This window comes from Lynx rufus, unplaced genomic scaffold, assembly GCF_022079265.1.
Source record: "Lynx rufus isolate CCGP_SWC_20201006 ecotype Redwood Valley unplaced genomic scaffold, mLynRuf1.p SCAF_5, whole genome shotgun sequence".
Classification (NCBI taxonomy): Eukaryota; Metazoa; Chordata; class Mammalia; order Carnivora; family Felidae; genus Lynx; species Lynx rufus.
In genome coordinates this window covers 1,770,366-1,786,882 of record NW_025814867.1, presented here as the reverse complement: position 1 = coordinate 1,786,882, position 16,517 = coordinate 1,770,366, and the positions used below count along the sequence as shown (strand labels likewise).

General features: G+C 38.1%; 1 protein-coding gene across 8 annotated transcripts in view; it reads right to left on the bottom strand.

Annotated features, from left to right (window-relative positions):
* The window catches only part of CLASP2 (cytoplasmic linker associated protein 2), a 182,194-nt gene that overhangs the window by 62,662 nt on the left and 103,015 nt on the right, over positions 1-16,517 (bottom strand). For all 8 annotated transcript variants that reach the window (XM_047098781.1, XM_047098785.1, XM_047098782.1 and 5 more), the window contains exons 19-21: positions 10,028-10,132; positions 3,751-3,921; positions 3,199-3,306 (exon numbers count right to left, since the gene is read on the bottom strand). In XM_047098781.1, coding sequence (XP_046954737.1) covers positions 3,199-3,306; positions 3,751-3,921; positions 10,028-10,132 — 384 coding nt within the window. The remainder of the gene's footprint in view (positions 1-3,198; positions 3,307-3,750; positions 3,922-10,027; positions 10,133-16,517) is intronic.

Sequence of the window (16,517 nt, the reverse complement as noted above, 5' to 3'; positions counted from 1 at the left end):
GTTTCATACACTAAAACCCCGATTTTCACAATACCATAAAGTCCATCTTCTTCCTACATAAATATTAAAGATTCATTTTAATATTTAATGAAATAGATTACTCATAGTCAGAAAGTTACTCTTCTTCAGATATATATATATATATTTTATTTAAAAATTTTTTTTAATGTTCTTTTATTTATTTTTGAGAAAGAGAGACAGAGTGTGAGTGGGGGAGGGGCAGAGAGTGGGAGACACAGAATCCGAAGCAGGCTCCAGGCTCTAGGCTCGGAGCTGTCAGCACAGAGCCCGATGCGGGGCTTGAACCCTTGAACTGAGAGATCATGACCTGAGCCGAAGTCGGACGCTTAACCAACTGAGCCACCCAGGTGCCCCTCTTCAGATATATTAATTAGAGCAGTTAAACTCCTTTTTTAAAAAAAGTTCATTTACTATTTTGAGAGAGAGAAAGTGAGCAGGGAAGGGGCAGAGAGAAAGTGAGAGAGGGAGAATCCCAAGCAGTGGGATTAGTCCCCAACGTGGGGACTAAACTGACAAACTGTGAGATCATGACCTGAACCGAAATCAAGAGTCGGATGCTCAACCAACTGAGCCACCCAGGTGCCCCCAAAACACTTTATTACATGAATCACTCTTTCCTTTGCCACTGGACCTTAATGAATGCAAAAATGATCAAAAGGATTGAGACAAAGGATTAAACAGAATGCTGTTCAAAATGTTTAATCAGACTCTAAAAGGTCACTGCTGTTGTTAATAAAACATAACACATAGTTTTAATTCTACCTGAAACAATTTTTAAAATGGTGACGGTTGAGTCAATATGAACATGCCCAATGGATGAAAACTTGTGAAAAATTTTATGGTATCAATGGTGGCTGAAGGTAAGAGGTAAGTGGCACCACTCACATTCTTGTAGGAACATAAGCCTATTTTGTGAAACTTGGCTCCAGAAGTAAATGGAAACTAGGGTCCAAGTTCCAGAGAAGTTCAGCTTTGCTCAGCTCTGATTTATTTCTGATGCTTTAGAGCCCTTACAGCGGCCCTGTGCCACGGCTGAATGCATAGCAAACTACGGGGCTCACTTGCTGAATGGCGACATTCAAGTCGGAGGTGAAAAAAGAGATTCACCGGGTAAACCCAGTAAGCACGGCAGAATGCAGGCAGACACCACAGACAACGGGGATGGGAAGGCTAACCTGATCTCCGAGGCGGCTACTCCTCACCCGTCTTACAAGAGGGCGAATCTGCTACGTTCACGAAGCAGCATCCAGATGTAAATAAAAGGGCTACGAAAATCAATTCTCCTAAAACTACAGGATTAAAAGATCTAACCTTCTTTGACCCAAATAGAATGTTTCATTAGAATCAGGAAAACAGCTTCCTTTAATAATAGAAATTTAAGTGATTTAAGTTGTCAAATGGAGGCTTTGAGATGAATCTAGAAAATTAATGGCTAGCTACCACTTCTCTTTAAAAAGACCTAGTAGCAAGGCTTATTTTTTAAGTGATTCATGGTTGGTGATAAATTTCCTCTCATGTCTGACTACTGCACAGGTTTAAAAGGTACAGAAACAGATTTCGTTTTCTTCTTGATATCTCATGTTTTCTAATAATTCTGCAATACGGCATTATGCAAAGACAGGTGTTACCCCATTAAAAACATCTAAGATCTCTGCCACAGAAGAACAAGGGAACTACTTCGAGGCAAGCAGTCAGAGCTTGGTCAGATGACCAAGTGCCTACTGTGTGCCAAGCACCGTTGCCTATGTTCTCTCATTTACAGCTTCTTCAAAACAATCCTAACAAGTGCATGCTATTCATGTCCTACTTTTACAGATGGGGAAACTCAGGTACAGAAGTTACAGAGCCCAGGCCGTCTGACCCTAGAGCACAGGCTCTTAAACCATCACACGCCCACTCACTTTCTTCAACTCTTCAAGATGGCATGCTTACTTTATACAAACGTAGGATTTATTTCATTTTTAAACATACACACATGAACATATACCGTGTACATCTATACGCATGCATGTGTGCATATACACATACACAGTCTGCATATGAACTAAAAATACTGTATATGACTATTGCATATGAGTTAAAAACATCTCTGGCAAAGCACTGGAAGGGAACTCTTCACCCGGAACTAGAACACACACATCAAAGGCCGAGGATGGCCCTATCTGTGTCCCCAGCGCAACGGGGTTTTCTAGGTCGGTACACGACAGTCCGGTGACTTATTTGAACCAAATGGCCCAGAGAACAAGACTTTAACCTCTGGATGTTCTACACTAACATGTCTATTGAAGGAAATAATAATTCCACTTGGCAGGACTGCACCATGTGCAGAACTATGTTCTACTTAAAAGTCACAAAATCTGAAGAGCAAATCTCTAAGTATTACAGTAATCTCTATTTTGTGGAATTAAAAGAAAAAATCTGAAATGGCTTTAGGTATGTATATAGAAACAAAGTACTAGTTAAAAAGCTGAAAGACCATGCAGAAATTCTAAAACATTTCAATGTCAAAAATTCTGCCTGATTATTCTCAAAAATTGTAAGTTTAAAAAATCACTTACTATTTTTATAGCTGAGGTAAATATACTATTATAGGGAAGGATATAGCATAATCTCTATAATCAGGAACACAGAGGTTTTACAGCAGTGACACAACACAAGCTAATATATGGGGAACAACGACTAACCTGTATAATACTATTTTATATACTAGCCATTTTAGTAAGTAGTTCATATGGTATTTTGCAGCACTCTTTCTGGTAAATATCTAAGGTGAAATGTTAGTATTTCTGCTGAAAAAACCAACAGCATTTGTCTTATCAAATGAAATGGTCCATACTTCACATGAGTAAATATTTAGCTATTACCTTTAAATTTTATAGGTTTATTTCTTAAGATAAATCTTGAACTCCACATCCTGTAGTCCAAATCTATGTGCTATTTACTTGATTACGGAGACAATCTGCTTATACAAGGTCTAGCCTACTCATTTCAACAAGTAAATGTCAAAGGAATTGCCAAACCTGTAATTTCCTTACGACTCTTTCTTCTGTCAGGGCAGAAAAGAGAGGCAAAGAAAGACACAGTCGATGAAGAAAGCTAAGCCCTAAGTACACGGAAGTTATCTGATGGCGATTAACAGGGCCAAGAAACGCACCCGACACCCGCGCAGGTACCTACCGAGGGGCTGAAAAGAACGAACAGGACTTGTGTCCCGGCTGCTCTCCCGACTGGCTTCCCGGCTGCACCCTTGACTCACACTTGGTCGAGGAATACGACTGCTTCGGGCTGGTACAAAGAAACAGCCGCAGAGAAAGGGAGGAAACAAAAGACGGAGTTTGCATTTTTGATATGTTCATTTTAGTTTTCTTTCTCAAAAACTGATTAATAGGTTACGTTGTACTAAGGCTGAGAAGAAACTACTCTTGGTAAAGTATTACCAGGGATACGATACAGATAAATTTGAATACAGTCCTCCAGTTTGTATGAGATTAGAAGGGTAAAATAGTATTTTGCAAACATAAGTAGGCCGCAAATAAAAAGCTGTAAAATACACTTTAAAATGATACTTTCAAGGTAAAATACCTAATTCAATTTACAACCTGTATTTAAATTCTCCCTGAACTCTCAGTTGTTTTCTTCTAGCTTCCAAGCACCCAGCTGAAGTCTTCACTGTTACCCAAGCCTGGAATACAAAAGAAGAGGCCCCAAGTCTCACAAAGAAGACCTTACCCACGGACAGCCTAGACGGACTAGCCTCTCTGCTACACCCCTGGCTCCGTGGGATCTTGCTTCTCTTTGGCGCCGAGGCGGAATTGACCAAGACTCTCTGAACACCAGAGCTCACAGTGGAGAGGGCTGTTGTGCTCAGAACTCTTCCCGGAGACCCGGACCGGCTGCCAGCTGAACACCAAACACACGTGCAAGTGTTACGACGTGAATTCCAAGAGAACTTGTTGAAAGGGCAAAAATTCAAGAAATACACCTGAGGAGACTGGGATAGTATGGCAAGTTCTAAGTTCAAAGGAAATGGACTGAGGAAGACTTGTGCATAGAATCATAACCTGGAAAAAAAGGTATGCTGTGTATACTGGGACTGAAGAGTGAATCATATAAAACATATTTTCAGTTTTGGGGGGTATAAGATGTTATGTTTAATAAGGGCAACACTAACAATAGTAGGTTTGTTTCAGAACACAAATAGCATAAAGGATTTCCAAAAAAAAAAAAATAACTTATCTGACAATACATCTCATGTGGCTGAGGCTATATATTAAAACTATGTATTTATAAGGAACGAAATTAGTCATTACGTTATTTCTATTTTTTTGTTAAGGATGTAATAAACATTTGCTTCCTGTGAAACAGCTGGCCTTTCTGAGATGCTTCTCAATGGGTATAACAAAATAATTTTGTTACTATGTATACTTTTAATTTTTACAAAATTAAATTTTAAAGGTTTATAAAATTGGGCCGGCTGAAAAAGAAACTTGCTTTTTGCCTTCAAACCGCAAAGGGATCTTGGGTGGAGATGCAGAAGTACCGAGAGTAAAAGAGAACTAACAGCAAATGTCAGAGAAGTCCGACCCCTTCCCAACTAGGGATTCTCAGTCTTGGAAGGCAGAGGATACGTGGGCCGGGGAAAAGAGAGAGGGCGCTGGACAAAATCTCAGAGACTGGGGCAAGGATTAAGAGATGGGCTCCTCGGCAATCAAAACATTTTACGTCTGCACTGAACGGGAAAACAAACTAGGTCAACTCCAAGATGTAAGTTAATTCTACATTCTGAATGGTAGCGTTATAAACAAGGTGAACTTGCACTTAAATAAATGAAAGCAACTTTTCCCCTTTGTTGGGCATCACTTCTCTTCACCAACAGGGCAGTCACTGCTCACCTTGATAATCTTATTTCATTTCCACAGAGCAAAACCCAAAGACTCAAGTGCCAATGTGGTCAAGCAGGAGATGTTTATGAGGGAGGAGCACTGAGTGTGAGGCAGGGAGTGGTGACTTTCCAGCTCCAGCCAGCTGTGTCTTGAGGCAATACTAGCCAGGTTTTAGGGTTTTGTAAAAAAAATGAAAACTCTGAAAGTTCCTCATTTTTATCATGGTGTGTGGACCAAACAATACATGAATGGAGGCCGGCTGGATACTGTCCAAGGGCTGCTGATCTGTGACCTTCACTGTAGTTTTCTTGGCATGGTCTTGCTGAATACGATTTAAATTCATGCTTAATTCACAAACTTTATCAGCACACAAATTTTAAATTATCCTCCACTGGTTATAGCAATACTGTATAAAAGCAGTGTTTCCAATGAAATGAACAATTTATTTGAATAGAAGTAATTCTAAGTTATTACAGGGAAATTATTCAACTCTACTTTAAAACGATGGCTCATTTGAATTATCTCTTGGTGTTTCAGGTGAAGAATCTTCAAAGTAGGTTTTTTTCAGTTATAACCTTAAGGATACCCACAAGGCACCTATTTTCTCCATGCAGTATCTAAACTAAACATACACACCAAAACATCCAAACACCCAACATGCCACAAACTCACAATGCAAGATAAGCCAATGGAATATTTTATGGGAACACTTGCAACGATATAAAAAGTATAAATAATGAGCTGAATGAACACATACAATATGATATTCTGTTAAAACTGATATAAATTTTAAGGGGTGAAGGTGTTGGTAGGAGACCGGAGAATTTCTTGAAATGTGTGGGTCTATTCAGCAGAGAGGAAACATGCAGGACTGAAGTACAGTAATCACTCCACCGGTTCTGGATTAACTGTATTTATCAAAATTATGCAACCTCACCCTCTATTTAAACTCATTTATACCCTCTCCTAGAAAATAAAATCAGCAGTGTTTATTTTGCTTTCATCATTAGCCTCTCTTCTCCACTAAATCCAGACCTCAACCAACAGTGTGATAATTCCAATGCCTAGGACTCGTTTTGGAGTTATTTATACTTAGGAGATAACACCAAGGCTCATTTCCCAGCCAAGAACTGCCAAGGCTAATTGCTTCTTCTAAGAAAACCACTGAGTTGATGAAAAAGGGCATGCTGTACCTGGGAGCGGCATGCTACTGGAAAATACTCTAATTTGCAAAACCTGACGGTGGGGATCTAATTTTTCTCACGCTACCTAAAATTCTCAAACTACCATTTTAGAACTTTTTACAAGGTATTTTCAAGGCATTACTAAAGCTCCTTTGCTTTTGAATGTCAAAAGCTGCGGGATCCACTTGGATATTTTCAACAAGTCAAGGTTTTAGTGATAAAGACAGGCCAAAGATAACTGGCAATTTTTGCCCCAATATGGTTGCACCACGATGGAATATGATGTTGAGAATTTCTGCTGAATAGAACCCATTCTCGATAATGAAAACAGGTGATCAAACAACAGATGCACACATAAAGTCTATAGATTCTTACCACCAATGGTATTAGCAGATTGTGATCCTGAACAAGTGTAAAGGCAGAATTAGGGTAAGGATTATAATCCATGAAGAGGGAAGGAGCAGATTTAAAATGAATGGCAGATGAAAATAAAGCTTTAGTCAGTTCTCATAAAATAAAAAAGCCCTGAAGCAAAAAAAGCAAACTTCAAAAGAAAACTCCCTAAACCATAGACGTCTGTAACAAAAGCAGTACATTGAGTAGCTTTTACAGCTGAAATCAGACACTCATGTACAAAGCAGATGAAATGAAGTGCAAAAATAAATGTAAGTTCTTCAGCTTTCCTTCTGCTAACGGCCTATAATCTCAATAATTAAATGTTTAACTTTTTATTATTTAAACATTTAATTTGAAACTACAGGTAAAGAAGAACTACAACATCTTAGAGCTGAAGAAAGCATACATGAAAAAGCTACGTTTTTTTTCTTTCAGATGCACAGGAGAAAACCCCAAAAACAAACGGCAGGGGCTTGGGGTGAGGAGACCAAGTTTCTGACGGGCTGCACAGCCGTTTGTACACAACCAGTCGCTACCGACAGGAACACAAGACGCCATCCTCACGTGTAACTAGAGACCTGGAAATCTCTCCAATGGGTCTGCTTTTATTTACTCTGATCAGTCATCAGAACACACCTGCTTTGACCCATGATGTTTTCCCTAAATGCTAATCTACAACCATGGAAGGACCACGCAAACTCTAATGAATTACTTCACAACAAAGTGAAGACGGAGGTCACAGCGATATTTCTGTGCAAGTACGTTGTAAAGAAACTTGCGTCAAATCATACGGGGCCACAATTTCCTTTTGCAAAAGGATCTAGAATGGAATATACAGTCACTCGAATAAATAAGGAAGCAAGCAAACAAAAACCTCTCCAATGTGATTTAAAACCTGAGTGATTTTATAGGGAGCAAGTCTTCCGATCTTAAAATCCTACCAGGTCTAAAAAGCCTGTCATTATGTTCTCATACTTCCGTAAAGGATTCTAAGTATTGTAGATTGGGTTTCAAAGTGAAAAACCAAATGTAAAATAGTTATTCTATATCCTACTGACGTGATCAGTAATTACAAAATACCTAAAAGGGAGGTCCTTAATATATTAGAAAACCATACACAAAGCACTTTGAATCTTTGCCACAAGTTCCATCTTGCTATTCCTTTAGAAAAGAACTAAGTAAAACAGCTCACATCAAATTAAATTTTATCCTTAAGATCCTAGATATAGACAGTTTTGGTCTGCTATCTTTACTCTTCTTTATGCTTTAAATTTCCTAACATTATCATTATTTATTTGTTTCCTGAAGGTCATAAAAATAAAAGGTACAAAAGTACACAGCAGGAGTTTAGATTTCAGTTATAGTTAATATGGTTAATAGTGGCAAGGAGGACAATTTTATCAGCTGAAATATATAATGCTTCTTCTGGGCCCAGGTACGGTCTTCAAGATATTAAATGTACTACAACACTGAATTACTGCAAGCCTCTGAGATCATCTTCTTCATTTTATAGCTGAAAATACAGGGCCGCCTGGGTGGCTCAGTCGGTTAAGCGTCCGACTTCGGCTCAGGTCACGATCTCGCGGTTCGTGAGTTCGAGCCCCGTGTCGGGCTCTGTGCTGACAGCTCGGAGCCTGGAGCCTGTTTCAGATTCTGTGTCTCCCTCTCTCTCTGACCCTCCCCCGTTCATGCTCTGTCTCTCTCTGTCTCAAAAATAAATAAACGTTAAAAAAACATATATATAGGTAAAAATACAGAAACACAGCGACTTTAAATGAACTGGAAGAGCCATGATTCAAATGTGGGCAGTATGGCCCCAGAATCCATGATCTGAATTGGACACTTCTCAGACTTTACTATAACACGCTCACTTGGCGACCGTGTTAAAAAGCGCCTGAATTCAGGAGGTGTGTGGTGGCACGAAACTGTGCATCTCTAACGAGCTCCCAGGTGATGCTGATACTACACTTGGAGGAGAAAGGCGCTAAGCTGCTCTGCTGCAACTGCTACAGACTGAGTTACTTACGAGGTAAGCCAGGCTCCCGGCTGGCTCAGCCTGTTAAGCGTCCGACTCTTGGTTGCGGCTCAGGTCGTGATCTCACGACTTTGTGCGTTCAAGCCCTGCAATCGGGCTCTGTGCTGGCAACTTGGAGCCTGCTTGGGATTTTCCCCTTCCCTTTCTCTCTGCCCCTCCCCGACTAGTGCTGTTTCTGTCTCTCAAAACAAACAAAAACTTAGAAAAAAAAAAAAAGTTACTCCTAAAATCCAGAAAAAAATAAAAATAAAAATACGGAGTATCAGGGAAGATTGTGGATGATTTATTCCTAATTTGGTTGGGAGAGGAGCCTTTACCCAGAGGACATTTGCCATTCTTCCTATTTATAAATAATCCTCAAATTGCAAACCAATTTTACCAAGCATTTCTTTATTTTTAGGACTCTTGTTGAACGTTCCATCATTTTTCTGCCTGGATTTTTTGACTTCGGAAAGAGGAGGAAAGGAGAACCCGCTGGCAGGACCTGAGTCATCACCGCCTGGCTCCCTCCAAGCCCAGCTCTTTTGCTGGATTCCAGGATTCGGGAATCAAATAAGAAAGCAGACAGAGCATCTGTATCTTTATAAATTGCCTAAACCACCGTGAAAGATAAAGATATTTCTTTTCGAAATGGCCAAGTATGTAGAATAACCCCCAAATTATTTCCCTAGAAAAAAAATCTCTGTTTTTAGAGCCAAGGGCTAATGAAAATCTCTTGATAAAGAAAGAACAGGAAAAAACTCTTTTAAATTAATAATGCCATAAATGTGTTCAGGAACATGTAGAAATGAATCATTCATTTTACCTAGACCTCAAAATTGTGCTTTTTAATAATTGTACTTATGAGGAACTCCGCTTCCAACGAAATAGTAAATATAAATCTTAAATTTAACAAGGAGCATAATAGAACTGGACATTTCAATTTATGTTTCCTCACTATAAATCAGTATATACCTGTCCCAAACGCTAACTGTATTCTGAAAGATTTTGGAGTGAGTTTGAAGACCCGCTTATCTGTCCTCGAACAGCATTAGCTAGATGCAACCAGATTAGATGCTAACACATGGCGATTATTTTGCCTCTAAAAAGCACAATTTTCTACATTTGCAAGTTTGAGTAGACCGTGAAAACCTTAAGGCTAAGAGTTCTGTGCCATTTAAAATATCTCCATGCAAAAGTTTGTACAGCAGATGAAGTATTTTCTTTCTAAGTGGCAGATACCAATGATGCAGCCCTAGGAACACACCAAAGACAAGACGACACCCACTCAAAAAAATTCCAGAACATGCACAACAACTGATCCAAAACATTGAAAAAAAAAATACCTTCATTTTTGTCAGGTGATGACGAACCTAAAGTACAGAACAAGAACTCAGTATGCGGCTTGTGTCTGGAAGTCAGCTCTGTCTTTACCCACTGCTCAAGCGCCTAGGACAGTCAGTCATACGCAAGCAACACGCTTCTCCTCAAGTATCACACATCCGGGAGGACGCATAGGCAATACGTACGCTGAGACTGAGACACCATTTTGGTTCGACTTCTTCCTCGAGAATCTGTCTTGGCATTTCCCATGCCCGCGAGGGGCGCTGCTGAAAGCTTTGCTCTCACCCGGCCTGAGGAATAAATTTACGTATGTAATTAAAGACGTTTTTCTAGAATAATACGTACTAATGAGGAGAAAAAAAAATTCTCACTCTAAGTTTCTAATTGGGTGTGCTTTTCAAGTATCGTTAAATTCTGTCATAACGTAACCGTCACTGAGAGGTTATATTTCTCCTTAAATTTTTAAAATGTATACTCCTTTTTATGAGCTGCACCATAAGCTAACTTTTCTTCAAGGGTAAAAATAAAGTCACACTAAAAGATCTCCTTTCTTAGTTTGGTATTATTAGTCCAGTAGAGTTATAATTAAGATATTTACACAGGCATGCCACTTGCTTCTTAACCGGCAGTTCCAACTCTAAAATTTCAATTTCTATGAAACTTAGTTTATTCTGAAATACAGACTATAGTTTTAAATATAAGCCTACTCTTAGAACCAACAACCCAAACAGTTCTTTTGACTGAAAATACACTTCTAGATTTGCAAGAAGAGATATCAGGTCAAGTATTTAGTTTTTTATCCTGTGCTAAACATCAGATTACTATAGATAGATATATTCTCCTCCCCCAACCAATTTCATTTATGAAACAACTTGAGGAAATACCTATCACATAAGAGCTGGCACTTTTCTCGGTATGTTTCCTTCTCCACCTCCCGGCCGCACTCCCTTCCCTACCACTGCCTCATTCCCCTCCACAAAACCAAGCCACAAACATCTATTTCTAGAGCTCCTGAACCAAAGGAGATCCCGTTTCTCAAAGTACTAAGTGTCATTAGTAAAAAAATATATTAGCAGTAAGCAGTCTCAACCACTATCAAATCTGAACCCACACTGGATGCAATCATAAAGAGGGCTCACAATCCTCTGAGGTTAAAAGGTACAATTCGTAGGGCAATCGCTGTACTAGCTAGCCTGGTATGGCCATATTAGTCAGGAAAAAAATAAATGAAGAGTAAGGACAAATTACAAAATTAAGAACTGAGTGACAGAAGATAAGAGAGTGATTAAAAACCAGGAATAAAACAGAAGTCTAGTTGGTGAGTCCTATGCTCTCAATTCTTCAAGGCCCTTAATAAGCCCATAGTTCAGGCCTTTTACCCTTTTACAGAGTCTGTTTAAAGTAGGATACAATGTTCTCCCGACTAAGAAGCAAAACAGAAAGACAAAATTATTATTTTTGAAATGGAGAATTTATCCAACACAACAAGGAAATGAGAATAAATATTTTGATACTATCATTCTAAATTACAAGGCTAACGTGCCAGAAACCATTTTATAGAGTACTCCAATTTAAAATTTAAAATATGAAAACATTTCAAATACATCAGAGTAAATATGAGACCAAAAAAATGTTAAATATACTTGGCTTTGTACCACATGGTCATCCATGTAAAACTCAGGAGAAAAAAGGTGTTTCAAAATCAGAGGTTTATAGGACAGCCTTCAGGCAGTATAAATTGAAACACGGAATTTTTTTCCTTTCCACAAATTCAAAAGCAGTGAATAATTATTTTCTTAAAGTAAACAGGCTTAGTAAAATAAAGTGGTATGTCTACGAAGCTTTTGTAATCCCCAATTCAAATCATATATACAACTTTCCACTGTTTCTAAATCAAAGACACACTTAAAAGCGGACTAAATAAATGCACTTAGCCCCTCATGATAAAGCAATGGAGCATGCTCCCCCAAAGTATAAATGAATTAGCATAAATTAAAAAAAACACACAAAATTAAAGAAAAACATTAATGATGCTGCTGAAAAAAAAAGAAACTATTTATTAACTTTATACCAGATATTATTAAACACGTTAAGCAACTATGTTTTCCCAGCACGAGATGATCCAAGATACAAAGCAAAGCTCAAGATGAAGAACTAAAGAAAACAATCCACATCTGTAACTAACACAACCAAACATAAAATGTAGAAGTTGTCATGGCTGTCAAATTATACAGTTTTGCAAATTAGCCTATTTTAGTTTGTGATATTTAATTTCTACTAATGAAAATATTAATGTAGAGGTATTCGTGTTACTAACAAAATGTATGATTCTTACCATCTTCAGATGTTGCTCCTAAATAAGAGAAATAAAACAATAACATTTCAACAAATTCTGCCAATGCTGATGTTAAGATCTACTCGTACCTCCCACCCAAGACTACAATGAAAGAGTGAAAAAAAAAATCTTCTAGTCTGATAGCCTTAAATTAACTTATAAAACATTCCGTTTGAGAGAAAACAAAATTTGAAGTAACCTAATGACACACAGCACAATAAAGGTTGAAACTAGACAAATGAAAATGGCAAAATCCCACAACAAACACTTTTACCTGTGACATTTCACACTCAAAATTTGAAATGGTGAAGAAAATTATAGAAGCTAATCACCCAAGAAAGATGCAGTCCTGTCACTGCTTTCTTTGAAATGAAGATTTTTATAAAATAATACTTCCTGTGCATTTTCTAAAAGCCATCCATAAAAGAACTAGAAAAACTGACAAACACGGGGGCCAAATGCATGATCCAGGCCTCATTAACCCACTATTTTCATCGAAGCATTACAGAGACCTATCAATCCATTAGCTGTGTACTCAACATTTATATACATTCCCTCAGATGTAAAGGAAAAGTAGCAAAAATGAACAAGTAAAAATATCATAACTCACTACTACTAAAGGGCAGTAATAGATATACCTCTGTATGTGTATAGACAGATTTAAAAAAAAAAAATAGGATTGAACATCATTGAGAGTAACACATCACATGACACAGATGATTCTTCAAACAGGTTTATGTTTCTGACCCAAACAAGGAAAGATTTTAATCTGGAAAATGAGAATAATTTAAGGACATACAATTTCAGTGCGAGAAGTGGTACTAAAGGGTTTTAAAATACAGAAACTATCTTTTGGTGGACTTCCATTTCATTCAGTAATTTTTTTAATTTATGAAATACTTTAAACATAGAGAGGAGCACAGAGACAATCATGTCATGTATCCAACCCAAGATTAAATAAATCTTCCATTTCATTGGAATGGAAGTTCAATCTATTTGAGTTTGTGAAGGAATAAACAGGAAACCACACAGTTCTCCATTTTTCCTCGATCTCCTACTAAGACTTACAGATTGAGTATCTTCTTACAAGTTCTTAACAAAAGCTCAAGTTCCTACACAACATTATGGTATCTGATGAAGCGAAGGGAAAATGCAGATAATACGTTGTGTAGTATCAGACAAAAAAATACCAAACAGATACAAAACACCACACTGAACTGAGCAACTACAGATAAACTATATTCATTTGAATACTGAAATTAAAAAGGCAAGACTTAAAGTTCAGTTCTGGTTAAATGTTAGTTAAAACTCACTCTTAAAAAGAAAGCATCTGTGACTTGCATTTTATTTTCACAGATAACCGTATGAATCTATCAGAGCTAGGAAACTCAAGAGTTCAATCAAATGACTTAGGGGATTCCTTTCCATTTTTATGAGTCTGATTCTATTTCAGAGGAAGACTTAAGAAATCGAGACTAGTTCTATGAGCTAAGGCAAAAAATTTTAAGATAATTGATTTTACTTACAACAAACAGTAACCTAGTACTTGAGTAGACTGGGAAACCCCAAAATGGATATGCCTAACCCCAAATTCAGAGAAATATGTAGCTATTTTTATATCAAATTGCTGCTAAATAAACAGTCTATTTTCAGAAATTAAGAGAATGAAGATATTGTATAGGATCCAAGGGCCAAAAAATCTTTAGTAGAATTAGAAAAGGAAGTTCTTACCATCCATCTTGTCAGAAGTATCCTCTTTGATGAAAGAGCAAGCAAAGAACAGAGGAAAACTTAGCATATTAGAAAACAGTAATTTTACAATCCCTAGAAACATTATTTTTAAGAAGACAATTCATAATACAGACATATACATATGTTTTCAACTAAAACATACTAGGAGATTTAAATAAGATGAGGTGCCCACACGAGGGAAAGATAAAAACAACAAAGAATCGGTAATGAATTTAATTTTCACCGGCCGAGAGAGAAGTTAGTGAAGCCTATATCCCAAGCTGGGACCTTTGCCATCATCAGGCAAACCTCTTGCTTTGGTCTTCGGAGTTTCTTGAAATCCGACACTCGTGATATGCCTGTGCCCAAAGGATTCAGTACTTAGGTGAGAGGAAAAACCCAGTGGCAATTGCTTTAAGGAACGTACTGTTTAACACTGAAAGAATATAGTAAGAAACATCTCTAGTGACTTCCAACTCTCCTCTCAAGCACAGGTCTCTCTCCTGAGTTGCAAACCACAACATCTCGATGCCACTGGATGTCTCCTGCTCTCATTATACCACTATGGTTCCTGAACACCTCCAGTCTGATGCCTCCCTGGGACTTTAAATGCTAAACGCATATCACACAACAAGCTTCTAGCGGCTCATCCTTTAGCAACCTACCACTAGACTGAGAGACTCTGAGTACAGAAGCATATATTTCTGCACCTCTTGTACCAAGTGGGGTGCCTGGCAAAACCGAAGTGCTCACTGAGTGTTCGCTGAAAAACAACGGAACACTTCCTCGGATCCATAAGTGTCCAGTTATGAGAAGACTCAAAGTAGAAGAAAAGAGAGTATACCAGTCACATGTGTATAAGAACCCTGGTGGTGATGGTGAATGGGGAGAGGGAGGGAGGGAAGAGGAGAGAGGCAGAAGAGGGGGGAAGCGGGAGAGGGCGAGGGAGAGGAGGAGGGGGAGAGGAAGGAATAGAGAAACAGAAAAGAAAGAGAGAGGAAGAAGGGAGAATCCATTATCCCTGGAAAGAGCCAGAGGATAGAGGGACACCATTCCCTTCTGTAATGAAGTAAATGTGTGATTCAAACCTCAAAGAACCAAAATAAACTGAATCCATCTCACAGCCCTATTACAGACTTTCTTAAGGAAAAAAATGTTACCAACTGCCTTCCTAGTTCACATTAAAACGTTTCAAATATTGTATGTTTTTCCTGCTAATAAAAATAATAGACACTAAATCTCACATTTTTATTTTGAAAACTCCAGATAAATAGGTTTTATGTTTGTTTTCCGGTGTTCTCCCCACTTAAAAAAAGGTAAGCTATAATTCCTGTACCATAAAGTTCACCTTTTTATAGTATACAATTCAGTATTTTTAGTATATTAACCCCCCTCATCACAAATTCCATAAAGTTTTCCTCACCTCTAAAGGAAATCCTGCATCCATTAGGAATCACTCCCTATACCCCTGACTCTCAGCCCCTGGCAACTACTAACTTATTTTCTATTTCCGTGGGTTCACCTATTCTAGACATTTCATGTAAATGGAATCAAACAGTAAATGTCTGTGTCTGACTTCATGATGCTCTCAAGGTGCACCCATCCCGAAGCTTGCATTAGTACCTCTATGTAACGTACTCCCTCATATGGCTGCCTAATATTCCATTCCACTGTATGGACACACCTGTTTAACGATTCACCAGCTGATGGACATCGGGGTTGTTTCCACGGCTACTATGAACACTCATGTATACGTTTTTATGAGAACGTATATTTCATATTATCTTAGATATATAGCAAGGAGTGGAACAGTTAGGTCACATGGTAACCATTTCACTTCGTGTGAAACTCCCAAACTGTTGCCATAGCAGCGTTCTTACCAGCACCACGTTAAGTGCTCACCAGCGCTTGGTACTGTCTATCCTCACCAGCATTTGTTACTGTCCATCTTTTTGGTAACATCCACCCTCGTGGATATGAAGGGATAGCTTATTATGCTTCTGATCTGTACTTTCCTAATGACTAATGATGGCGGGCATCTTCTCATGCACTTTCTGGCAATTAATATGTTGTCTTTAGAGAAATGTCTATTCAAATCTTTGCCCACTTTTAAATTTAATTGTCTTTTTGTTACTGAGCTCTAAGAGTTCTTCATGTAATTGGGATCTAAGTCCCTAATATCAGATACGTAATTTGCAAACGTTTTCTCTCATTCTCTGTTCTGTCCTTTCACTTTCTTGATGGTGCCCTTTGAAGCACAAAAGTTTTAAATTTTGATGAAGCCCAGTTTATCTCTCCTTTCTTAGATGGTTTGTGTGTTTGGTGTAGTATGTGAGAAAACATTATTAAATCCAAGGTTACAAAAATTTACACGTATGTTTTCTTCCAAGAGTTTTATAGTTTTAGCTCTTAAATTTGGGTCTTTGATCCATTTTGAGTTAACTTTCTGGATATGGTGTGAGGTAAGGATCCAAATTCATTCCTTGGCAAGCGGCTATCCAGTTGTTTCAGCACCACTGGTTGAAAAGAATTCTTTCCCCACTGAATGGTCTTGGCACCCTTGTGAAAAAATCAACTGATCATAAATATACTGGTTTATTTTTGGTCCC